General features: G+C 37.2%; 1 protein-coding gene across 6 annotated transcripts in view; it reads left to right on the top strand.

Annotated features, from left to right (window-relative positions):
• VWA8 (von Willebrand factor A domain containing 8) overlaps positions 1–27,715 on the top strand; it is a 265,675-nt gene that overhangs the window by 57,202 nt on the left and 180,758 nt on the right. For all 6 annotated transcript variants that reach the window (XM_039877207.1, XM_039877209.1, XM_039877206.1 and 3 more), the window contains exons 11-14: positions 182–316; positions 408–485; positions 19,681–19,841; positions 21,170–21,283. In XM_039877207.1, coding sequence (XP_039733141.1) covers positions 182–316; positions 408–485; positions 19,681–19,841; positions 21,170–21,283 — 488 coding nt within the window. The remainder of the gene's footprint in view (positions 1–181; positions 317–407; positions 486–19,680; positions 19,842–21,169; positions 21,284–27,715) is intronic.

The following is a 27,715-nucleotide window of genomic DNA, read 5'->3' as shown; positions in this document are numbered from 1 at the left end:
TTGGAGGTTTGATGGTCATCAGATCTGTGAATGAGAAAATTCTATTGCTCTCTCGAAATACAAAAACAATATAGAATTGAATTGAGCAAGGAATTCGTAATGGCTTTAAATGGCAGTTATGGCTTTCAATTGCTAATATTTTAGGAAAAAAAAAACATATGTATGTTATATTTAATTACAGGTGCCAGCTGGGAACAGGACATTCAGTCAACCTTGCGCATCAGAACGTTTTGTACAAACTTTAAGCCATAAGCAACTACTGGCTGAAATGATGCAGTCTCACATGGTTAAGGACATATGTTTAATCGGAGGAAAAGTAAGAACGGCAGCTTCACTTTGGACTTCTGTTTCCCAACTTTCAGTTGTTTTAACTTATCCCTTAAATGATTGTGTGTTTCCATTTGCAGGGTTGTGGAAAAACAGTCATCGCTAAGACTTTTGCAGACACCTTAGGATACAACGTAGAACCTATCATGCTCTATCAGGTACAATGCTCATTTTTAGCACTTGAACTATAAACGTATACATTATAGACATTTTCCCTTAACTTATGACCTAAATAACTGAAATAACACAAAGGTTTTAATTTTGATGAAAGTCTAGTTTATCTTTTTGTTGTTGCCTATATTTTTTGGTGGTATATTCAGGAAATAATTGCCAAGTTCAGTGTCGCGAATGTTACTCTATGTTTTCTTCTAAGAGTTTTACAGTTTTAGGTCTTGCATTTAGATCTCTGATCTATTTATAGATCTTGTATATAGTGTGAAATAAGGATCCAAATTCACTCTTTCATACGTGGACATCCAGTTTTCCCAGCACCATTTGCTGGGATGGTCTTGGCATCCTTGTCGAAAATCAATTGACCATATACGTGAGGGTTTATTTCTCGGCTCTCTGTTCTGTTCCATTGGTCTGTATGTCTCTGGTTTTGATTGCCCATCGTTTTGTAGTAAGTTGTGATATTGGGAAGAGTGAGACCTCCCATCTTGTTTCCTTTTCCAGGATTGTTTTGCTATTCAGGGATCCTTGAGATCTTACATAAATTTTAGGATATGTTTTTCTACTTATGAAAAAAAAAAAATGCCGTTGAGGTTTCGATAGAGATTGAACTGAATCTATAGATCGTTTCGGGTAGTATTGTCATCTTAATATTAAGTCTTCCGAGCTGTGAATGTGGATGTCTTTCCACTTATGTCTTCTTTGATGTCTTTCAGCAATGATTTGTGTTTTCAGTATGCAAGTCTTTCGTTTCTTTGGTTAAATTTATTCTTAAGTACTTTTGAGTAGATTCTTTTGGTGGATGTACATGTTGTATATATCATGATAAAAAAGCAAACATACAGCTGATGTTTTTACAAAGTGAGATTTTTTTGTCATGAATTTTTTTTATAGTGATATTTTAAGACATTTTTATCCTGCTAATTTACTGATTCTATATGTTAGTCTTTGGGTAGTTATGGTATCTTTTTATAGCAGTCTCTCTTTTTTTTTTTTGAACAGTTTGGAAGTGAATGTGATAGTTTATTAAATTTTAGAATACATTTTTTGTTTTTAGTTTATTTGAACTTTTTATTTTTACTGACACTAAAGATATTTATATTAAAAATGTTCTTATTTTTGAAAAATGGCATTTAAACCAGCTACTTGTGGTGACCTTAGATCGTAGAAAATTTTGTTAACAGTTCATATTTCAAATTCTGTTGAGAAGATTCCTTTCATGCTGCTTCAAGGTATTTTCTGCCTGTTGGTTGAACTGGCCAGAATTTAGAAGGAATTCTAATCACAAGAATTATAGTACTGGTAACTTTGGGGCTATAAGCAGAAGAAGATATTATAAGAGATGTGAGAATTCTCCCTAAAATTACTATTTTTCTTTCCTCTGTGTAGTGTAACTCATTCATAGTGCCAGGTTATCATGTAGGAATTTGAGTTGCATTGCAAAGGATTTTAGAAACAAGAGAGGAAACATCCTGCCTGTGTACATAACTATGGTGGCTCTGTACTCCTACCATTGTGTAGAGTTTTCATTGTCATATTTCAAGAAAGGCAAGTAAAGGTAGGTAGGTAAAAAGGGAGGTAAAGCTAATTAGATAGTTAACTGATTGGAGGACTTAAAAGGTTCATATATTTACTAAGAAATACTCTATGATTTAAAAGATGAAATCTGTGAAGAAGCATACGATCCAAGATTATGAAATCGTGAAGAATATGAATTAAAGTAAAGATACTTAAGCTAATAGTAATACCCTGAGTCTTGAGAGATAAACATGTAGGAAAAGAAAATAAATTTCTACATTGTGCAGCAAGTCTTGGATTCCACTGAAAATAATTATTGAAATTAGTTTTTATATATTGATTCTAGTTTATTGGATTTTTTAAAGGGAATAGGAAACTGGACAGAGGTAATATTTTTAACTTAGTTTGTGGACGATGCCGTGAAGAATAGCCTCTGTCCTACAGATTCACCCCTCTTGGTGTCTTCATCAGCGATCAGAAGACAGATGGTTAACTCAGTATGCTGGGTCATCTGTCACAGCCCACGTCAGAAGTGATCTGAGGATGGCATTCTATCATCTTACCAACCTGTTAACCATCAACTTTGCAATTTCCAATGAAAATACTTTTCTGCCAAATTATGGGCAAAACCCAAATCATCAATATATCTGTAAAACAGGTGAAATTTTATTATAAATATATTATATTACATTTACAAGTCAAGGATAAATATGAACATAATTAACCTCCCCAGATGCCATTGCTTTGAAATCATATGGAGAACACCTTTTGAGGATAATATCTATTTTTCCTTTGACTCCATCCCAATTTATTATTAGTATTATTTCTAAAATTGTGTACTGATTATTTTCTCCACATTAAAATAAAAACTCTCATCCTAATGACAGCTGGAAATAATTTATATCTCATCATTTTTTCAGATAACACTTTCTGTATCGGATTTCTACAGTCAGTTTATAGTGATTTTTCTACTATAGTGGTAAATTATCCTAAGATCATATGCTTCAGCTATGAAAATTATGGTTACTTCAATCTGCTATCCATTAAAAGAATGACCAAGCAAGAGAGTATGTACGCATCCATCAATTGAGATCTCTCAACTCCACTGGAAGACTACCCACAGTATCCTGCCATCGAGAATGTTATCTTTATACATGAAAGAATTAGTGTAAAAGGCTGAGAACAGATTTTCTTATATATTTTTGGAGAGTGACAATTAGCTCATGAACATATTAGCTTTTGCTTTGTTACTTTTTTGTTCAGTTTGTTGATCAATGAATAAATAAAGGTAGAAGATGCTACCGTGAGAGTTAGTGGCCGGCTATCATCTGTCTTGGTCTCTTCTGAGATAATGAAGTCAGTCTCTTCTAGTTTCTGCCACTGAATAAGGTCATTTAGCCACATCTTATTAATCCTCTATCTGAAAAGCATGGGTAACGATGATTGAAAGGCACTCGAGTTTCCCACGAGAATATTTGCCCATCCTCCACATCTACACTGTCTGCCTTGTAGATGTCTTGCAAGGAGCGGGGAAACTGGTACAGAGGTACGCAAACTAATCACATATTCTGAAAACCCCTTTTGTAATTTTTCTTTTCTGCTCATCAGTCTTTAGAGAAATATCTAGGAGGAAAGTGGTTTCTGGAAGTATGGACTCATAAAGATATAGGGAAATATAATAATGGTAGCATGTTTTGTAGGTGAGTTTGTTTCTTTCTCTCTCCACATGACTTTTCTATGAACTGGATCAAAGCATCTCTCAGGCACTGTACTGACATTTGTAGGTTTTGTAAACTGTTAATCAGTTGGTTTTCGTGATAGGAACCAAGCTTCTAAGATTAAACATAAGACTCTTTTTGCTCACACTTTCATATTTATTAGTAGAGTTCACTGATCCCTCTGGGACAGAGGAACTACTTTATATTTTGATAGAATTAAAGAATGGATTTGGGTTTTTTAATAATATAGTCCATATTTGACATGAATAGAGAATTTAGTAGGAATAAATAACCCAACATCTGTTTTCCTAGAAGATGTGAAGATTTCCCTGTTATTTGCACATGTATAAAGCTACACTTAATCTGTGGGTTTTGCCTTATTTTTAGACTTGACTATTTTTAGAACTGGTTTCATATGAAGAAAAAGAAAAACAGAACCTTCACACAAACTGTGGCAGTACATAAAATAAGTTTTATAATAGGTTATAAAAATCTTATATCATTTGGCTCAAATGTTAGGTCAGATTCTTTTAGCTAGTTATTCTTTTTTTAGTACTGAAGCCAGTCATTTTTTAGTATTGAAGAAATACAAGTTATTAGTCTTTTTCTTCACCTCCAGATAAGAGCATATTTCCAGATTTCTTAACACATCATCATAAATAGCACCAGATCTAAGATCTTTCTTCTGTTTAAAACTGATTGGATTAAAAGCCAGGTCATCTCCGATCATAATCTGAGACCAAATAAGTTTAAGGGACATTTAATGAAAATAATCACTGTCTGAAACATGTCGAAGCCTTGGAATCCTTTTTGACTCCTCAGCTAAGTTTTTTCCTGTAGCTAAACTCAAACCAAATCCCTTTCTCCATCTGCCTTTACCCTACAATCTCTGCTTCTTCTTGTTTATCAAAATTCAGTGGAAATATCTTTACTTCTCTTATTCTCTCATCTGTTTTCACTGCTCTGCTGGATTTATTTCTTTGCTTCTAGTCTTTGCTTTGACTTTTGCATTTTTCTTACTTGAAGATGTCAGGATATCTGTATTCATTTAAGTGTTTATAGTCTACCTTGGAGGCTGACTTTCTGCATGATTCCACAGCTCTCGTTTTCCCGACTTGTTATTTTACTATAATCTGTTGTCCTTTTTGTCTTCTTAGAATTTTTTTCTTTTCCCATATAGAATAATCTTTATAAAGGCTATCTAAGAATTTACCTCAACTCCTTCACATTTATTTTTCATAACATTTACTTTCAAAGAATGATGTTTACCATCATCATATAAGAACTTTGAGATGGTTGACTTGAATAATCGTTTTCAGTCTCAAGCTTACCAAGGCTTCTGTCACACGTCCTCCTCAATTTCTTCTTGATAATGATGTTACTTTGTCTCCTCCTTCCTTTATGTAGAACATATTTTAAAATTTATTTCAATCCATCAGAGTATAAGATTTAGTAAATTATAAAACTTTAAAAGTTAGCAGAATAAAATTTCCCTTCTAATTTGAAGGGATGTTTTTATAAACTATGATTTCATATTTCTTGCCTATAATACCAGAGGCATGTTATAAGAGGACCAATAACTATTTATAATGTTCTTTGCCATAATTTAATAGATAAATTATAATGTGCTATGGCACTACTCATAATTGTAAAATTATATGTATTACTCCATATATGGAAATAATCATCTCAATACGTTTCATCAGGGTGCTAATATGCAGGTGGCAATTGCACACACAAGGAATTTTGCAAATAAAATTGTAAATGTAGAAGGTATAATCCTTACTCAAATAAGTTGCTTCACGAATGTACTTTATTGGAAATAATATCCTATGGATGACTGTAATGCATCACCATTATTGGAAAAGGTTATTCAAGTTTATGCCCAACTAATTGTAAGTCACCATGATCATTATCTTCCGTGCACAGTAGCATTTTATAATACTTTTTCATTTTAAAAATAAATAATGAGATATATACAACTTATGTATAATGAAAGCATTGTTAGGCAGCTGTTATAATTTCTCTTATCACATTTAAAAATTCTTCACATAATGCTTATGCTTTATTTTTATGTAAAAATGCCACAGGTTTTGTTATCCACATTTTCCAGCTTCAAAAGACAAGTGAAAGTTTTTGTCTCTCTAATTATTTGAATCCACAGTGCAAATATACAGGAAAGCTAGTTGTTTCCTATAGGAGTCATATAAAGAAGCAGTTTTATAGATTGTAGCTAATTACTTAAATAAAAGGCCAGTGTCATCACTTAAACAACAACAGAAATATCCAACAGCTATATAATCAAAACAATAATTCGAATTAGGGGATGTAGTGATTATAATGGTAAGGTTTTGTGAAAGTGTCTTTAAAAAAAAAAATCTGTGGCTGTTATTGAGAGCAGAGTAATTCCTCTTTCCCTTTGGAGACTTAATTCAGGATGTATTTGGAAAACAACTCACTTCTACACCCCAGATGGTTTGAATAGAGCATTTATGCACATTCTGTTACCTTCTTCATATTTCTTTTAGGGACAATTAAGTTTTTTGAATAAGAACCAAACAAATGGGTGATATTGCTTTATAACAAGGTTGAAAAGCTTTTTCTTTAAAAGGCCAGGTAATTAATATTTCAGGCCTTATGAACTAGGCAGCCCCTGTTGACGCTGCTCAGCTCTGCTGCTTAGTGGAGAAGCAGCCATAGCCAACACTTGCACCAGTGAGGAGTAGCTGTGTTCTGCCGTATCATTTCTGGTGTTTTGTTTTATTCTGTTTGGTTTTTTAGTAATGTTTCTTGACGTATAATAATTCACATACAGTAAAATTCAATCCATTTCAGCAGACACATTTGGTTGCGTAACCACCATGATTGAGAAGTAAAACACTTTCATCACCTCAAAAAATTCCCGTGCCCTGTTTAGTCACCTCCCCACCCCCATCTCCCCATCCCCGCCCAGCCCCTGGCCAGGACCGATCTGTTTTCTGTCTCTATTAGTGTTGCCTTTTCCAAAATAGCATATAAATGGAACTAAACAGCATGTGCCTCTAGAGTCTGGTTTCCTTCACTTGCATAAAGCATTTGAGGTTCGTCCACATTGTTGCATGTCTCAGCAGTTTGTTCTTTTCAATTGCTGAGTACCTCACGACATTTTTATTAGTGTTTATGTCAGTATTTCTGTGTTCCTGCTGCACTAGCTTTATTTCTGATGCTCAGCCCTTTTCACCTAGATTATCCACACTAGCTTCCTAAGCTTTAGACCTGTTTCCAGTCTGGGTGTTGTCTAATCTATCCTTCCAATACTGAATTTTGTTCTTTCTGATTTTCTCCCTCCTTTTTAAAAATTGTTATTCAATTTATTTAAAGTTAAAAAAAGTTCACCCTTCCCCCCATTAATTAATTAATTAATTAATTCTGGTAGCCATCAGTCTATTCTCTGTATATATAAGCTTAGATTGATTATTTATTTATTTATTTATTTATTTATTTATTTAGATTCCACACATAAGAGGTATCACATGGTATTTGTCTCACCTCACTTAGCAAAATTCCCTTGAGGTCCATTCATGCTGTCACCAATGAGGAAATTTCATTCTCATGGCAGAATAATATTCTATTGTGTATATGTACCACATCTTCTTTATCCACTCATTCATTAGTGGACACTTAGGTTATTTTTATATCCCACGCAGTGAGCATGGGGGTGTATATAACTTCTTTTAAAGTTAGGGGTTTTGTTTTCCTTGAATAAATACCCAGAAATAGAATTGCTGGATCGTGTGGTAGTTGTATTTTTAAGTTTTTGAGGAACTTCCGTACTATTTTTCATAGTGGCTGCACCGATTTGCATGCCCACCAACAGTGCACAAGGGTCCCCTTTTCTCCACATCCTCGCCAACCCTTGTTATTTCTAGTCTTTTTGATGATAGCCATTCTAATAGGTTGCGGTGACATCTCGTGCGGTTTCGATTTTCGTTTCCTTAATGATTAATGATGTAGAGCATCTTTTAATATGCCTGTTGGCCATCTGTATGTCTTCTCTGAAAAAATGTCTATTCAGATGCGCTTCCACTTTTTAATTGTACAATTTGGGGGCTATTTTGCTACTGTTCGTTAATTTTGAATGAGTTCTTTATATATTTGGATGTTGGCCCTTTATCATGTGTATGATTTGCAAATATCTTCTCCCATTCAGGAGGTTGCTTGTTCATTTTGTTGATCGTTTCCTTTGCTGCACAGAGCTTTTTAGTATGATATAGTCCCACTATTTATTTTTGCTTTCGTTGCCTTTGTTTTTTGTGTCAAATTAAAAAACCGTCTCCAAGACCACTGTCACAGAACTTATTGCCTATGTGTTCTTCTAGTTTTATGACTTCAAGTCTTACGTTCAAGTCTTTAATCCATTTTGAGTTAATTTTTGTGTGTGGTGTAAGATAGTGGTCCAGTTTCACTCTTTTGCATGTGTTTGTCCAATTTTCCCAACACCATTTATTGAAGAGACTGTCCTTTCCCCATTGTATATTCTTAGCTCCTTTGTCATAAATTAATTGATCATGTATGTGTGGGTTTATTTCCAGGGTCTCTATTCTGTTCCATTGATCTGTATGTCTGTTTTTATGTCAATACCACTCTGTTTTAATAACCAAAGCTCGTAATGTAGTTTGAAATCAGGGAACATGATGCCTTGTTCTTCTTTCTCAAGATTGCTTTGGCTACTCAAGATCTTTTATGGTTCTATAAAAATTTTAGGATTATTTGTTCTATTTCCTTAAAAAATATCATTGGAATTTTAATAGGGACTATATTGAATTTGTAGATTGCTTTGGGTAGTATGGACATTTTAACAATATTCTTCTAATCCATGAGTATTTATTTATTTGTTCCGTTTATTGTTTCTTCTTAAATTTCTTTCTTTAATATGTAAAGTTTTCAACATACAGGCCTTTCACTTCTTTGGTTAAATTGATTCTTATTCTTTTTGTTGCAATTATAAACAGGGTTGTTTTCTTAATTTCTCTTTCCAATCATTAGTAGATCATTAGTAGAATATAGAAACACAACAGACTTTCATGTGTTGATTTTATATCCTGAACCTCTACTGAATTTATTTATTAGTTCTAACCATTTTTTTGATGGAGTTTTTAGGGTTTTCTACAGATAGTATCATGTCATCTTCAAATAGTGACAGTTTTACTTCTTTCTTTCCAATTTGGATGCTTTTTATTTCTTTTTCTTGCTTTATTACTTTGGCTAAGACTTCTAATACTGTGCTGAATAAAAGTGGGGAGAGAAGGCATCCTTGTCTTGTTCCTGATCTTTCTAATTTTCCCCCTGCTTTAAACCTTTTAATCACTGCTCATAGTTTGGAAGAGAACACTCAAATTCTGTTGTTTGGCACACAGCACTCTTTTTGATTTGGTCCCTCTACGCCTCTTTTAGCCAGGTTGGAGGCCTCACCCAACGCAACTAACATTCCCCTTTTAACTGTCGCCATGAGGAATGGTTTTTGGTCTCCCCAGCATGACTTGCTGCCTCAAACATCTCTGTCTCCTTGCAGTGCTCATGCTGTTAGAATGCTGCCTGAAGCATCTGTGTTTCCTTGCAGTGCTCATGCTGTCAGAATGCTGCTTCTCCTGGGGACCAGTTTGCTTACTCTTTAAATCTCAGCTCCACTTCCACCACCTCTGAGTTTTCTGTGAGTCCCTGGTTTGATTTATGCGTCAGCAGCTCTTAAATGTCCTTTTTGATAGCACTTATCAGTCTGTACTATAATAATGACAGTATTTCATTAACTCAGACATGCCATAAATTGTGAGACACATCATTATTTATATACGACTAAGAAAGAAAAAGTACTGAGAATTAAATTATGATGTAAGACTGTCACTTGGAATTTTTATTTAATCCTTAATGAAAGGACTCTTACAGACTTAATTTAGGTTGTATATCTCTTGTGCGTACAGAAAAAGGAAAGTATAAATGTAATAAATGGATCAACTATTTTTAAAACTTCTTTATCTTCAGAATCCGAAGATATCTTTTAAAGATCAGAATCTTTGAAAGCACCTGTTGTTTCAGTTGTAGATGTTCGTGTTGTTTCACACAATATTCTCCGTGTCCGCTGTGCTCTGTCAAGAACAGAGTACTCTTCTATTGTTTCCGGGATATTCTTCCAAGCTACTGACAGCTGGTTTTGATATTGGTATTTTCTTGATTTTCACAGAAGGTGTTGACAGATACATTTTTAGGCAATAGCTAGGACTCATATTCTTTTCCCAAATGGTCCCTAATTTGTGGACTAAAACATGAATGAATTGTAGTTGTCCTTTTATGCCACAGACAAACATACAAAACCAAGTTCACACGTGCACAGGCAATGATAACTAGTTGGCCAGCAACGCTTGTAGAATTCTGATAATTGAAGACATACCCTGATTTCAGAGATATTAAGGTGTTAAAAGTGTGTTTCTTGGAATTGATGGAATTTAGCAATTTACCTCTCCCATCGTTTGTAAGATCCTTGAAGACAGTGACAACATGCTGCTCATCCCTTCATGGGCACATAGTAGGTGTGTCGTTTAAAAAAGTGAAGCTTGCAAATTCTACATCCTCTGTGAATTTTGTAATAGAAATTGTAAACTGAAGGTAATTGTCTTCCTTTTTATATAGTCTTCATTCTTTTTTATAGTTACATATTATTCTATTATATGGATATACCAAAGTTTATTCAGTCGATCTCCTACATATGGACAGTTGGGTTGTTTTCAATATTTTGTAAACAAACTCAGTTGTAATGAATAACCTTATAAATATGTATTTTCATATTGTTAAAAGTTTATCTTCAGGATTAATTCCTAGAAGTGGGATTGTTAGGTTAATGTACGTGTAGTGTTGTTAGATATTGTCAACGAAGCTCACTCTGAGAGAAGGAACTGAGTTGAGGTCTTACAAATACCCTCTGTTTTTATTTGGAATGCTTTCCTTCACATTAGCTTGATTTGCTCTAGAATGCTAGTGTTCTTGTCACATCACAGTTTGTTTTTGAGTATTGGTCTATTTTTCTACTTGGTAACAGAATAGAGGAATGTAGGAGTTTCCAAAAATGAGCGTTGTTTTCAACTGATAGAAGTCGTCCTTGACAGTAATTGAAACTCTGTAAAACACACCTTAGGCTCTCATTTTGACAGAGAGGTAATCTCAAAAGTTGACTGTAATGATACTTGTAATAGTTTTATGTTAAGCTCGCAACTAGAACTACTTGAAGTGTTTATATGATAGGACATGATACAAAGTTATGTATTGAAAAAGCAAGATATTTGCTCGCTTAACTTAGTAATCTTTTATGGTTGTACATTCTAAAAATGCAAAGTGTATCTTAAAGTTTAACTCTGCAATATATGTTATAAAGTTTCATTTTGAAGTAATTCTATGTTGCAGAAATTTACCACTTAAAAAGCAATAAGTTTTACATTGCTTAAAAAAAGTATCTGAATTTGATATTGAAATCTTTTATAATTTTGAAAGTATGCACTGGATACCTTTTTAATTGAAACGATACTTTTTAAAGTAATAGACAACATTGGTTTTTGTTATCTTAAATTTAGTTATCATGAAGTATTTATTAGATTTATAAACACATACTAGGAGGCCTTTGGGCATGTGTGTAAAAATAAACATTATAATAAAACCAAATCCATTAGCCCAAGAAAGAAAATAAATATTACAAAGGAATCCTACCAAATAAGGAACTCCAGCCTGAAAGGTATTTCATTTACCATCCTTGGTGATCCAAAAACATAAGACTCATAAACTCAAAGAGGAAAGGAATTTCAAATTTGGGGATTTCCTGTGGAATAGTTCTAAACTTTAGGACACTGTGTGACAAGATTCTGGTACTGTTGGTAAGAACACACTGTTATGCTTGACTGTCCCCATTAGTTAGTACTTTTGTTCTAAGTGAACTTTACAATAATTTTGATTAAGGATCTTTGGGCAATCTTTTAAGGGTCCTCAGGATTTTATAGTCATCGAAGTTCACCGCAAGAGTGAGGAGTTGGCTAAAGCTTAGATTAGTGATGAAGTTATATATCTATCTATATTCTCCTTATGGGGATTATGTTGAAAAAGAAAAGAAAGAAGGATATAACTTTGATTTGATTTTGAAATTCACAAATTTTTGTAAGTACAGTGTATTTTTTAACATATTTTATTCTTGAAAATAAAAAGTAAATATGTACTTCTCAGAGTTATCATCTAGTTGCCTTTTACTATTCCTAAATGATTTGTTTTTCTATTCTTCTCCTATTAAAAAGTCTCAACCACTCAGGATCCTAACCATCTTCTGAATGCGTAGCATTTTATTGCTGATTTACGAGCCAGTCTCATAGTGGAAACAGGGCTTTCTAAAGTGTTTAGGGTGAAAGCCGTTTGGCAGAACAGAGAGAGTCAAGGAAGACACCAAAGGCAAGGTGTTCTTTACCAGCTCAGCCAGCACCTCTGGGAGCTGAGTCAAAGGAGTTTGGGATGGAAGCCAGTGGAAGTTGTCGAAACCCTGATTTTACACACTATTGACTAATGTGAGGACATTCGCAGTCTGAAGAGGGCCCTTGGCCAACCTAGCTCCGGTGACATTCCTGTGCATTTCCCATGGTTCCCCCAAGTTCCCTGCATCCAAGGGGCAGGCGAGGAGCGGTGCTCATGATGCCGCCACATGGATGGGAAGCGGGGCAGGGTGGGCAGGTCGCCCTGCTACCTCTACCAGCCCGTGTCTTAGTCTTAGCTGGCCTCTTTCTGTGCTGCTCCAGCTGGGAGCCTCCACATTCTGTCCTGAGCGACACTCCTTGAATCCGTTGGCCCTTGCCTGTAGCCCACCCAGTGAATAGGCTTTTGGCTGCCTGCTCCTCCATGTCTCCATGCGGGAGCAAAGCAGCTTTCGTTTTCCAGAAGGGAACCATTAAGCCGATCAAATGAGCCATCAAGTACTGGAGCCGCAGCACACTTCTTAGGCTTCTCCCCGTCTACTTTACCCCACACAGCCAATTATCGGTCCAACATCATTGCTTTTTGCAGGTCCCACTGTAGCTATGGACATCTCCAGTAGCTCTAACCCACTTTTTCTGGAATCTGGTGGAAAATGCATTTCACATATATATGGAATGCATTTAGCATGTGTATGTGATATGAGACTGTCAGCTTAGCTGGTTGAATGTTTGTGCATATTTTTGATTATATTTTTAAATTTATCTTTTTTTTGGTGAGAACATTCAAGTTCTACTCTCTTTGCTAGATATTTAATTGTAGACATTTAGAACATTTCTGTATCTATAAACATTTTTAGATATTTAATTAGACAATGATGCTTCATTCCATACCATTCTCCAAGGAGTAGTGGGAGGAATATTTTAAGAAAGTAAACCAGACCACGTCATTTCCCTGCTTAGAATCTCTCAACGGCTTTCCGTCATACTTAGAATAAACCAAGGGCTCCTCACCCTGTCATCTGAGTCCTCCATCAGTGTTTTTCACCCTTGGCTGCCGAACAGGACCACTCAAGGAACTTTGGTAAAGTTCCAGAGCCCAGGCCCCACCACCAGAGAGTCTGAGGTAATCGGTCCGAGGTGGGACCCGGCCTTCGGGATTTCTTTAAAAACCTTCTCAGTGATTCCAGCAGGCAGCCTAGGTTGAGAATCACTGAGGTGGACCAGCCCATGCCCGCCTCTCCAGCCGTCTCTCTCCTGCTGGACCTGCTGCCCATCACGGTGCAGCCTCGCTGGCTGTGTCATTCCCTCAGACCTGTCCGGCTCCTTTCTGCCTCGGGGCTCTCTACAGATTGTTGTCCTGGCCTGGAATACTCTTTCCATGATCTCCACGTGGCCTCTTGTCATTCAAGTTAAAACATCCTTGATCTGCCGATTCATTGGCTATCACCTTGCTTTATATCTTCTGAATAGCACTGATCACTGCGTGACATTTTTCTCATTTGTGTCTCCTCTTTCGTCCTCATCCTCTGCTTTTTCTATTTTCATCTCTTCCCTCTGGAATGTAAAGTCTGTGTTTATCTTTTTCACTGCGGTATCCTTAGCACCTGGAACAGTACTCATATGTAGTAAGCTATCAGTATATGAAGAAGTGGATAGATAAATTTTGAAAATGTATATTATTTTAAAGGACCAGGTCATATGTGACCTTTGTCAACTTTCCTTTACGAATTTCTACTTGTTTCAATATTACTTTTTCTTTAAATTCTAAGACAAGAATTTTTCTGTCATACAGCATTGTTATATCATTCTATTAGTCTTGAACTACGACTTATTGTTACATCTGCATTTTAACATGTTTCTATTTTGCTTCTTCAGTTGATTCAGATTCAGCTGTCATTTATCAAGTACCCAGTAGGTGCCAGACATTATCTTATTTGCTTCTAAAGATATCTTACTTCCTACCCCATGTATCGTAGTCTGAGGAAGCAGCAGACTTGAATGGAAGCCCGCTTTTCCTGTCCTGTGCCCATCCGTCCGACTGTTCCCCCTTCCGTGTTGGCTGACCAGAAGGGATGTGAGTTGTTGAGTGAAGCCAAATGCCACGTCTGCTCCTGGTGGCATTATTGAATATGGACAGGTTATTAGTACTTACACCGACCTTGGTCTTAGATCTTATTTGTTACTTGCTTTTAAAAACATTTATTATAAAGGCAAGTATTATTGCATACATTTAAACTAGAATCTATTGCTACCTGTTCTAACAGTCAAACATTTGTGATAAACATGTAGCAAAGTTTGCAGTACCATTTGAATACAATGTGGTTCTTTAGTTTGTATATACTGGGATTTTACTCTGTAGCATATCACGTTTTTTTGCCTTCCTTTTTGAAATGATTCTTACTCTTTTTTATATACTTAGTTATCTGTGAACATTTCTTCACAAGCTTTAATAAGTCGGTTTACTTTTAAAATATCATTATCCTTAAGCCGTGGATTTCCTTGTGAACTATGGAATCTATCCTGCTATCTAAAACTGAGAGGGGTTTATTTTGGGGTGTTAGAGAACCTACAGAATTTCCAGAGGGACAGAAAACAGTCTTAGGATTTTACCCAGTTAGAAGTGGCAGCCAAGATAGCTTGGGCCAGAGCTACCTTAAAGAGCAGGTCTCCTCGCACTGGCTTACACCTTGCTGTCACTGCTCACTGCCAACTTTTTTCATGTCCCAGTTTTGTGTCTGTGAGAATGCTTAGGAGAACCTGGGTCATGTACAGAACTCTAGCTGGAAAGGCTTCTAAGAAATGATGTTTCTACTTTTCTGGCCTTTGGAGTGCAGGAAAGTAGGAGAACGGGATAGGGACTGGCAACCTTCATTAAGTACGTGTTACATTATTGCACCTACACTGACCTTGACTTTACATTTTATTTTACTATTTTATTAAAATATCCTTTTGTTGGGTCATTCGTTAGTGAGACAGTGGGTTTGACTTCTAGGCAGCTTCAATCAGAAGAATTTTGTTCAATGTTCACAGGATAAATCTTTTAACTAGAGCAGATCATCTCGCAGTGGATCCCACAGGTTACAATGAAGAGAGCTCTACATTATATAAAGTCAGCTTCCTTTCATTGATAGCAGAGTTAACTTAATCATGGGACACTGTAACACCATGATCGTGTACATAACGGGAGCATATTATATGTGTGACAGGTTAAAAATAGTTCTTTAAAGGAAGAACTCGAGGGAGAAGCATGGAAGAGTTTACAAATAAATTTTACAGTATATGTAAAACGAGGCCTTTTTGTTTGAGATCAAACATAAATGACACTGAAGAATGTTGGCAGCGTGCCTGGCATTCTGTTCACAGAGCACGCTTACGCTGTAAATAATGGCTTCATTTCCATTCCAGGACCTAAAAATTACTAACATTCTGTGCTTATGCAATATTTACACGATATTCTGCCACTAATAGGTATGGACATAATTAATCCCTTCTTACAAAGTTGAAGGCTTACATCGGCTAGTCTTAGTGTATTCTTTTATTTACTTAAATCCCAGATTTTCTTAGTATTTATACAACTGCCAGGATATTTTTTGGTAGACCTCAAAAGCAGGCAGAATTTCAGCTGGTTTCTTCTGGAAAAAAAAAAAATCATTAATAATACATATTTACTCCAATCAAAAAACAAATGCCCACTGTTTATATTTTCATTTCAGAAATAAGAAAATTGAGAAGCATATCCACCTAGAGATATAATTACTGTTCACTAAAGCATTTTTACTTTACTCTTGTGTAATCTATTTAAAGATACTTTTAACAGCAGTGGAGGTAGCAGTGTTTAGGGCATTTGGGGGGATGATTAATGTCGTGGTCACTACTTTCATCTCTTCTCAAAGAATTTGAAATTTTGTGAAGAGTCGCCTGAGAGGCGAACAGCTGGAATATTAACTCCACAAAACACCCATGGGTCGTTTAATCCAGATTAGATCTTTCTCTATGGAATTTCTTTTACTGAAATTTGTTGCTGTATTTGTCATAGTAATATTCTCGGGGATCATCTGGCTCCTCTGCTTACTGAGTCCTTGTTCGAGTAAGCCATTTCACCTCTTTGTAACTCAGTTTTCTCATCTGCAAAATGAAGACAATAATCGTATCTCTTAGAGTTATAAGGATTACATGAGTTAATTTAGGTAAGATGCTTGGCACCTAGTAAGCTCTCTATAAGTATTAGCTGCTGTAATTGTTGTTATTTCCATTAACTCATTAAAACTTTCTTCTTTATGTGATGACCTGACCCATGGGACAAATTTTTCTCAATCTTATTATCAAGAATTGTAGTGCTGCTACGTTTTTGGTGTCAGTGCTGTGGTTATCATGACTTATGTAATTTTTTTATGTCACTTTTTGTATTTGATATTAGAAAGATTAGATTTGCTTTTTAGGTTCTTATAGTACATTTTGTGTGTCATCTTTACCTTTCTTGATTTTATCTTCTCTGTTTAGCTTTTTTGTCCATTTATTTTTAATTTTATAATACATTATGTTATACATATTTTTTGAAGCCAGCTTAATTACTTTCTGAAACTCTCCTGGGTTCATGTATGTGATAGAAATGCATCATTTTTTGTTTGCATCATTTTTTTTAACCTAGTTTAAGCGATACTCTATATACTACTTTTGCTATAATCATTTAAATTTTCTACCATAAAAATTATATATCCATTATAATGTAAAATTTTACTTTCTTATCAATATTTATATTTAAGAGAGAGGTAACTCAAATTTTTTTACACACTAAAAATTTACTATAATATTTTCAGTTATCTTTCTGAATATCATACCTTGAAAAACTAATTCTAAATCTGATTCTAGCCACTCAACACACAACCACTTTTTGCAGTTATTTTATAAAACTAATGACTTGTATTCAGGTTTTTGAAAGGGATCTCAGAAAAATTAGTATGTGCCATTCAAAGGTACTAAAAGCATTTAAGGCATATAATTGCTTTAGGATTGAAATCTGTATTCTCTGATACATTTTATTCACTTATGCTTCTCATTTTACTAGGACATTTTATTTTCAGAAAGCTTTCTTCATTGCTAATTTTAAAAAATTCCGTATTACATAGAATCCTAAGAGTGATGTGGGTGTTTTCCAGGGAGCTGAGCGAGGAGGTGTCGAAGGTTACACAGCGGTAGCTCTGTAGGAGCCAGATTTCATGTCCTGCTATTTTTAAACTTTTAAGGAAACGCAGAAAGAGGAAATGGTTCAGGCTTTATGATATCATTAGCGCTATTTTTATTCTCTTAAGTTCAAAGGTTTCAGGGATAAGAAAATTTATGCAAAGATGGAAACATTCATCTTTCTTGATTTCTATTAGTATACTCTCAAAATGCTCATACTGGAATATGCGCACTTTTTTAAATGTTGCTTTTCCACTTGCTTTAGGAATGTGCGTATAGGTGGGAAGAATAAGGAAATGATCTATTTGTAACACTGTCATATATTTAAAATAAATCAAGATATGAAAACAATTTCCTGGTACTAAAACCCAAATATTCTACAGACAGAAACACTTGAAAATGCTGTTACTCTATTTTAACAATTAGCTTATTATTGAAATTAATTCATTTCACTGACCCATTTCAGACGATGCTGAAAAAGTTCTCTTAATTAGGTTTGATTGGGTTCATTTTTTCTGTGAAAGTTCATTTTTTACTTTGGTATCCTGGCACTTTCACACAATTGAAAATAATTTTCACATCATTGAAAATAATTTCCGATTATGACTAATATTGTGGAAAGTTGGGCCAATTATCTCTTTAAGGAAAAGCTGGAATTTCATTTTTTCTCCCAGTATAGAATATTAATTAGGAAAATCAACAACTTGTATGAAAGGGAATGCTTGCGTGAAGTAACACGATGTGAAAGTTCTCTGGAATCGTGGCCAAATGAAGTAGTGTTTCTTCATGTCGTTCGCAGAATACCGATTTCACGATGTATTAGTATGAGAGCGAATAATTTTCTCAGTTGAAATTTTTTTTTTTTAAACTGCCAGTTGCTAGCCATAGCTTCTCAGGGGTCTGAACCTCTTATGCCGCAGTCATGTGCCTCGTCTCCATCCCTGGGCCCAGCAAAAGACTCAGGGGCTGGGTTTGGGTCAGGAAACCATCATCTGCTTTCAGTCTGCAGCTGGGATTTTCAAAGTTAACACCCATCTATTTCCTTAAAAATATGGCATCAGTGGGATGCCTTCCTCATGCCAGATAGGAATGCTTAAAAGAAACAAGCCCTGCTCTTACTTTCTTTGCCCTTCATTTTTTTCGATTTTTAATTTAAGCCATTTTGTTAAGCACTTTGTATATCCTTGTGCACTCTCATAATTCTCATTAGGAGGAAGGGGTAAAACATTACCTTCATGGCTCTTGCCGAGTTTGAATGTCACTGTTTCTCAGGTGTCCATGTGACCAGTGAGGGCCTCCTCACGCCCTCAGTCAGCCATTTTTGGGTGGTGATATCATCAAAGTGATTAAGACAAATTTTCACCTTGGTTTCAGTACCCATTTGTTGCCATTGTGAATAGAAGCAAATTCGTTAGTTTTCTATCTGCTTTAAACTTGAAGAGGTCTCAAAGAATTTACCAAACACTAAATTTTTAGTTAAAATTGGCTGTAAAAGTTTTTTTTTTGTTGGATAAAAGTGGCACAAAACTTATCTGAAACTGGTAACAGAAAAGAAGCACTTGTCTTCAACAGTGACTCACTTAAGAAAAAATTGTTCTTATTACGTGGCACCAAAATTGTTTACAGTGCATAGACTTTTCTATGCCACTACTAGTAAGAGTTTGCTTAAATCTGTTACACTGATTGTGTGCTGGCACATTGTATGAGCACTTTAAAAAATTGCTTATAAGTGCCATGCTATTGTTTGTCGATTCCTGTACCTCATCTGATGACTGTTCTCAGTTTCCTCCTTTTTCAAGTCCCTTGAAGTATTAGTCACTGTCATGGCTCCTAGCCTGGCTTTTCAGGAGAACTCATCAACTGCAAGAAAAATGTACATTATTGATAGGCATCTCCATCCACTGAGTTTATGTGGCCTCTAATTCTTAAACAGGGATGCATGCATTTGGATCCCCGCCAGGAGTAAAGCAGATTGAATGAAAGTCCATTAAAATCAGCGAAAATTACTGCCATTATCCCTGTAGATAGGAAACGAACATGTTAAAAGAAGGGGGTTGGGGAAACGCTAAATCGAAAGGGAAAAAACCTCACTCTTCCTCTATTATGTGGATGAGTAATAGGAAAAACCCTCGAATGACCAAGAAAGGCTTGTGAGTCTTCCTCTGATGGATTGGAGTTGAATTCCGGTTGTTGTATGGAATGCTCTGAGAGGTAACTGGGAGCTAAATAAGCTGCCGTCCACGCCTTCAAAATTAATTCCGTGTGTTCTTGGGCGGGGGGACCGGTTTCAGGACATGACGGCGCGTGACCTGCTGCAGCAGAGGTACACCCTCCCGAACGGGGACACGGCCTGGCGGTCCTCGCCCCTCGTGACCGCCGCGCTGGAAGGCAAGCTGGTCCTCCTCGATGGCATCCACCGGGTCAACGCGGGCACCCTGGCCGTGCTGCAGAGGTTTGTGCAGTCACACTCACGAAAGGGCACGAGGACGCGGCGGACGTGGGGCTTTCTCTCGGTCACCTATTTTGAAACTGGTTGCGTAGATCTTAGAATTCTGTACCCATGTAAAACGGCAGATTTTTTTTTATATTGTAAATACAGTACGTACGGTAAAACTTCAAATAATGAACATTTGGGAGAAGCCACTGCTATGCATAGCAAACTTACGTGTTTTAAGAAAACTTTTAAGTTAGTGATTTTGAAAGACTTTACATAAGATCATTGACATGCGACAAGTCACACAGTGTAAGTTTCTGTGGCTTTTCAGAGCCGCAGCTCCCTGTTTACAAACTCCTTGTAAATCATAGACTTAAATTACTGATTGATCTTGTTGGAATTTTTCTTTTGAGAGAAAATACAGTTTCTTATATAGAATGCGTTTCATTGTATTTTATATAAACCAGAAAAACTCGCTTCGTGCTCACTAGCTCGAACATTCACGTAACTGTTTTTCTCTTATTTCAGTTTAGGTGGGGCAAATATCCACAGATTCCTAACTAACTTCTCTTGAATTTAGTGTTAAGAAAAAACTGCACGTGTAACTTCCGTGGAAAACGTTCCCATCCTGTGTCATTTGCGGAGACTGATGATACTGGATTTTGTTGTTGTTACGCCTCGATTCTAACACTTGTAGACATTTGACTGACTTATCAGGAAAGTTCAAATAAGTGGAATAATCCATTTCCCCAACTAACTACGCAAAGTTTTTTGTCCTTGAAAAGGTGTACAAACCAAGTATACTTAAGGATTTCAGAAACATTGTGTTAATCCTGACTAGATTTAAAAGTACTTTAAGTGGTTCACCGTAAACATTCCATAGATTTGTAGTATTTTCTTCTTCTAAACAGACAAGTGCAGACAAACGAAAGGCTGCTCCCCCGTTTTATCAGCTCTCTCTTGCCTGGTACACCACGTAGCAGCAGCAGCAGCAGCAGCTGCCACAAGTGCCAGCCGGCTCTGCTGCACGTGGCGCCACGCTGCCATGTCCCAGGTCCTCGGCTTCGGAACCACCTGTGGGTGTGGGTCTTAAACACTGCTGATGCCTGGGCCCCGCCTCCTCAGAGTCCGACGCCGTCGACCCGTGGTGAGGCCTGACCATTGGCACTTAAAAATTTTTGATACGGAAATCAACCGTTTTGCCAAGTGTAACAGCACTGGTCAACTTAAAATTTCGAAAGGTACATCTAGAATTGTTAGACGCAACAGCCTGTGGTCATGGATGTTATTAACTTCACCGTTCGAAGCTGATTACTCTGTTCTCTGACTTTCTCGTTTCCCATCAGGTTGATCCATGACCGGGAGCTAAGCCTCTATGACGGCTCTCGGCTGCTGAGAAAAGACAGATATATGCGTTTAAAAGAGGAGCTGCAGATGTCGGACGAGCAGCTGCAGAAGAGGTAATCGGGGATGCACTGCTCTTACTCTGCGTGTCGAGTGTGCCTTCTTTTTCTTATTCTTCTAAACTTAGGGTCAAGCCAAGAAAACTTGGAACAGCTCCATAACTCGGTGTCCTGGGCTTGCTCATGGTTGGGCACATCTTAAAACTTGACGATGCCCTTATGCTCTCCACGCTCGGTCTACCTGTGCATAAGTGCTGAAACGTATTATCAGAACGTTAATTTTAAGAAGTTTAGCCTTCTCTGTTGCCCTAGCTATTCGGTTTTTGCTCCATACTTTATATCCCTCAAAGAAACAAACAAACAAGTGTCACAATTAACTGGGCCCACTCTCCTAAGAAGGCATCAGTTATTACTGGGGTACGCCACCTGCCTCAGGGTTCCCATTCATGGCTTATTTAAACGTTTTCCAGAGATACAACCACCAAATGCAATGTAGGAGACTTGATTGGATCCTGGATCAGGATATAAAATGAAAACAGCTATAAAAGACAATTGTGAAAGTTTAAATATGGACTATATATTTGATATTGAATTAATATTAATTTTCCTAAGTATCATAATGGTGTTATGAAGGATGATATGCCTAGTGTTGGGAGACACGTGCTGAGATATTTAAGGGACAAAGTGAAAAGATGTCCCCAGCTTCCTGCCAGATGTTTCAAAGACGAGAAGACGTGTGTGTGCAGACAAACACACGCACACATGCACACGCACATGCACACACACATACATGCACGCACGCACACGCACACATTGCCATTCTTTCGCCAATACTCCATCGCCACACACACACACACACACACACACACACACACAATAATACCACCTGGAAAGAAAGAGCGAGATCAAGTGAGAGAGAACACAAATGTAAAGTCTTAACGATTGTGAAATCTAAGTGAAGGATTTAGGGGTGTTCAGGTTCTGTCCTTTCAGACTTTCTATGGGTTTGGAAATTTTTTAAATAAAAAACTTGAAGGAAAATATTTCTTTCATCCGCGTACTGTACTTTTCCCTTAGAAGAGGTTTGGCAAATATAAGTTATTTCTTGTCTCATTACATTTCCATGGTCATTTTGACACAATTAGAAATGGTTGCTTTGGGGAATTCCCAGTCACTTATTTGGATCCTATTTAATTGAAGCTTCACCCCCAACCCCTCTGAAGAGGTTGCTGCCATATTTAAAACATTAAAATCCTACAAATGATACTTAAGCATATTTCTTATTATGTTTATGTTTTAAGAAGGGTTTTGTTTAAAAATTGCCTTGGAACGTTTTCGCAGCGAGGAAATGTTAAATTTCTTCCTATCTCTCTATGAGTTATTTAAGAGTTCACTTGATCGCACAGCTGTCTGTGCTCCGAAGGTGCGCATCATCAGATTTCTCTGCCTGGGAAATGGCTCAGCCAAGTGTCAGGGAGGCCAGTTATGACGATCCCATTCGTGTCATCCCTTCCGTTTATTATGTTCAACCTTCGTGCATCATTTGCATGGCACTCATCTGTCAGGCAGCAGTTTTTATTTTCAAGGAGACGAGTCGCAGCAGTTGGGCAGTGGCTCTCAGCGAGCTCGCCTGTCAGTTTCCCCTAGGACTTCAGAGGCGTTGTATTTGTAGCCAAACATCCAGGAAACGACAGCCCCCTTCTGTGAAAAGCACCCCAGTCCTCCAGAACGGTCTCCTGCAGTTTTACAAATGAAAACACTCTCAGAAACAGAGTGGCACAAGCTTCAGCATGTTCAGGATCTGGCCCAGAGCGGTTAGTATTTCTTCTCTGAGTGTCCATCTCTGTCACTGCCGACTTTGCAGCTCGCCCCCGAATATAAACCAGACCCAGTTCTATCTCGAGGTCACTCTGAGTAGGTAGAAGAGGGTCATGGCGCTGCTCGTTCCCTTCACTTATTTCTTATTTTCATTTGAATTTTTCATTATTATTAAACATTCATGAAACTTGAGCCAGATGGTGTTTCAAGGCTTGTTATATTTCCTATTCTGCATTCTTCCAAAATAGTTATGGAGCCATTTGGGAACTTTATGGAGTTTTTGCATTATTATCCTAGCGTAAGGACTATTCACAGCAGAGCCATTCAATAAACTAGTTGTTTATCCTTTTTCACATACGTTTTGCTTTTCCTAAAGTTAGCACTTGTCTACGTTTGAAAAGTGGCACATATACAAATAAATAATTACAGTGCGGCTTTTAAGTGTTAGCATAGAAATCCCGACAGGAACGCTGTGGGACAGATGGGAAAGTGACCCTATTTCTCACTTTTTCACCCAGACCCTTCCCTCGTGTCTAAATCTCCTCAGCACGTTCAGGCGCATCAAGTATTCTATCAATTTTGTAATCTCTGAATCTCCTTTTCTCCCGTAGTGTGTTCTGACTCGCCCTTATCTGGACTTGTTGTTGTTCATACTTGTAGCCCATGTATCATTCCAGATCTCTCTCCACCCCCACTTCCCGTTGCCTCCGGTGTCGCTTTCTGCAACTTTCATTAGTTAGAGGTTGAACCTCCTGGGCCAAACTTCTAATTGTCTTTTCTCTCTTAACGTTCTGACAATTCACCTGGACTTCATTCATTTTCAGAGGCGCGGTGTCTCACAATTGATTCTCCCCTCGGAAATATTTCTATCATTTGAAAGCCTCATTCCTTTCCTTATCAGTATTTCTCCATTTTTTTTTATCTGAGAAACACTATTTTCTTTCTTATGATTATAAGCAGTGTTTTTTTTTTTTTAATTGTTAAACATAGTCATGTTACAGAATCTGCTTCACTCTGATGATATGGATCATTGGTAAATTTCTTCCCATTTTCTTCATTAACCTGGATTAAATTTTGTAGCTCATTTTTGTATTTCTGGGAATATATACGTTCTCTTTTAGGGTTATATAGGTTTTACTAGGTTGGATTCTTCCTTTAAGCCAGTTGACAGTATTTCTTTCCAGGCTGTATGTTTCGGTAGGGAGCTGGCACCTTGACGAAAAGGACATAGCACAGCATAAAAAGCAAGAAATTTGTACTCAGTGAGAAAATTAACTTATTTCATGTGTTCTTGTAAGTACTAAGACCCATTATCTAGCTCGGCTTGATCCTATACGCTGTCCACATCCAATCTGTTGCTCTTGCCATTGGCACTAAACCTGCAAATGAGAAACTTATAATTCAGGCATATATCCTTTTCATTTCTGTACCTAATCGCAGAACTGATAGTCTGTAAACAAACTCAGCTATTAATGTTTGGTTTTCTTGTGGGGGATTCTGAGATAAAGAAAAGGGTCAAAGATATAAAGAAGGGACAGCAAATGTAAGAGCTTCCTTGCCTCTGTGCCCAGGCTGGTAAATCTAGACACCCATTAGGCTTTTCAGACAGGGACAATTTTCGGCTTTGTGTTCAGCAGGACTCCTTCAGTTATGAGTAACAACAACAACAAAAAACTTCATTGTAAAAAGGAGCTCAGTGGTATCTCAGTGGTATCTTACCAAGGAAGCGCAGTGTGCCTCAGGAGATAACTGGACCCTAGGACTCTGACTGGACAGGACTCTGTCTCGCTCTGTACTTCATCTCATTGTTTCTAATGTCACAATACCTGGCACGCAGTAGATCACTTACTAAATGTAGTTGAATGAATGAATGAATCTTAACCTATGATAAATTCCAGGAAACTCAAAGTAAAGGTAATTCTGTTGATCTAGTTTAAGATGATCTAAGCTAGCAGTATTTCCTTTGGCGAACCTACTAATTAGGAATACTTTGCCTTTTAAGTCTGATACCACAGGGTCTTATGATTAACAGCCACTAACAGTGGGCTACCAAGCCTTTCAACTTTAGAGTGTGAAACCCCGTTTATAAACATTGTATTCGACTCCTTTGCCAACCTTCATCGTATTCTAATTCTTCACTAAGATCATATATACCTTGATTATTTCAGTGGACTTTTACATTTTTTATAGGTAATTACATGGCTAATATGCCCTTAGAAATGGCTTAAGAAATGTTAGAGACTTTCTTTTTTTCGTTACAAAACACCAAGAATACGATGGACATGGTGGTGAGAAATAGCATGATGGCCACACTCACCTGACACCATGCCTGCATTTCTCACAGGAAGTAAGGACCAAAATAGAACTTCCTTTGATGAGAAAAGCTTCTTTGGGGAAAGGGGCAGTATAAATATTCCTGTTAAATGTCTTCCTTCCTGCTGTTGGTCAGAGCCTAGATGAGGGGAGTGAGATTTTCTTGAAAAAATAAGTGAGTTACTAGTAGTTTATTTTGCCAAGAAAAGACTTCTGGTTATCCCAGGTAAGTGCTAATGATTAGTAGCCTAGTCTCAGTTATAATTATATATGCTCTAATGTTTTTGCATTTTTGTTGAATATTTTTTTATTGTGATCGAACATTGAAAACAGATTGTAATCTGTCAGTTTTTATTATTGATCAGTGGTGAGCCATAACTGGACATTGGGACAATCCTTGATTGGTAGATTTCTCTGGACTCTTTTATTATTTTTATACTTGAATATAGTTAGGATCTGAGTATTCTCACCTACCTCCCCAGAAAACTCAGCATCTTTGCTTGTGAATTAGGTCTGTGTTCTCCAGGGTTTTATACAGATGGAATCACAGTATGGCTTTGGTCTGGCTTCGACACTCGGCATCACTACCTTGAGGTCTCCCACGTTACGTCTGTCAGTCATTCCCTTTTACTGCTAAGAAGCACTGGAAAGTACTCAGCTCTCTGAAAATTTATACTTATACCCCCAAACAAACATATCGACCCCTATATTTTTATTTTTGAAATCTTTTTGTAAGATCTTTTTGCTTTTTAAATTTCTCTTCTTTAGGAAATAATATTTATCTCTCTGAAGTTAAGCCATATCTTTAGTTTTGTTTACTTGTCGTTAACTTCTAGTAAAATTAAAGTTAACCTTGATTTTAGATTGGAATAGCGCTCATTTCCTAATTCTCAATTATTTACCACTTCTTCAGCCTGTACATTCCCCACAGTGTGTCAGGTCACCCGAGAGCAGCTGGCAGATGGCCGGGAGTCCTCCGTTCCCAGCTTTCCGACTCGGAGAACCTAACATCGTCTCCAAGTGACTTTCCATGTGACCTATTTATATGTAAGGAAGCCTTTGGGGAGGACCTGCCAGACAAAAAGGTTTTTCTCATTCTGTTATTCAGTAGTCTGATGACTGCTCACAGTCAGCATCTGCTTCTCTGCCCGACCTACCTGCTGTCTCAGAAACGGCCCTCATTAAATCAGGCCACGTCATTCAGAACCCCACTAGAGTCAGTCCCAAAAATCAAGCCACAGACAGAATGTGTCCTGAGCGATGGCCGTCACCTTATCTAAATTCTAACCGCCTAGGTCGCTCTCCTGTGACTTGCTCTCCTAGCCCTAACTTCACATCTCAGCGCTGAGGCCCAGTCTCTCTGATCTCCCTGATTTAAGGGTGTGAAGTGAACTTCCCCTTTGGCTTGCTCATTGGACTTTGGCTTTGCTTATTCCTTGATTTAGTATCCCTCAATATCTTGAGTGAGAAACTGAATCTTCCGCTTTAATTTTGTGTAGTCAGAGCAGGCTCTGTCTCTCTTACTGTCTTTTGACCTAACTGGGAGAGGGGAGGATCAAGGATGAATCCAACATCTGTTGCTAGGCCATGAAGCAGTTTTTCGGATTATAGCAAACCACTGAGCTGAAGTGGAAAATGGAATAACCTTCCCTATGAGCTTTCAGATCACGGACTTTTCTGTGTCTGGATACTATCACGTGACTATTTACAGCAATCCCGAGTGATCATGTTCTCCTCAGACTCTCAGGCACTGTCCATGCCGAGACCGTTCTCTTTTCCTAGAATGCCTCCCTTGGACAGATCACCCTATTCCCTGCTGGAATATCTGTAAACAAGTCTTTTTTCTTTTCTACCTAGAGAAATGAAATGATATCTGGTAGCTTTCATGGATTCATCCAGAACTTTTACACGATCTTTTCTAAAAATTGCTTTTCCCTGTTTCTAGATGATGATGTGGCCTCTCAAGTTACTCATTACGCAGTCAGGGACCCGGCGGGCCCACCTGTTGTATCAGGAAGACTTTTTCTTATCTGAAATCTTCAGAGTACTTCTCCGATTCCCTTGGCACGTATCCTACCTTCTGATATTCTAGCTGCCCAATCACTTAACTGTTCGATTTTTTTATTATAGTTAATGGCAATAAATGGTTCAGTTCTGGAGAGGTGCCAGTTACATACGTGTATTTTGGTTTTTCTGAATATCTTGACGGGTGTTTGAGTTTCATCTCTTTTTTCTTTTAGTGGGGATAGTACCCTTTTAAAGGTACATTTTCACTGGGGTTTTGAGTAAAATTGATAAAAACTGGCAATATCACCCACATGATTACATCGTGATAAGGGATTTCTAGTCCCTTCTCCA

This window comes from Pteropus medius, unplaced genomic scaffold, assembly GCF_902729225.1.
Source record: "Pteropus medius unplaced genomic scaffold, Ma_sr-lr_union100, whole genome shotgun sequence".
Classification (NCBI taxonomy): domain Eukaryota; kingdom Metazoa; phylum Chordata; class Mammalia; order Chiroptera; family Pteropodidae; genus Pteropus; species Pteropus medius.
This window is presented reverse-complemented; position numbering and strand designations above follow the sequence as displayed.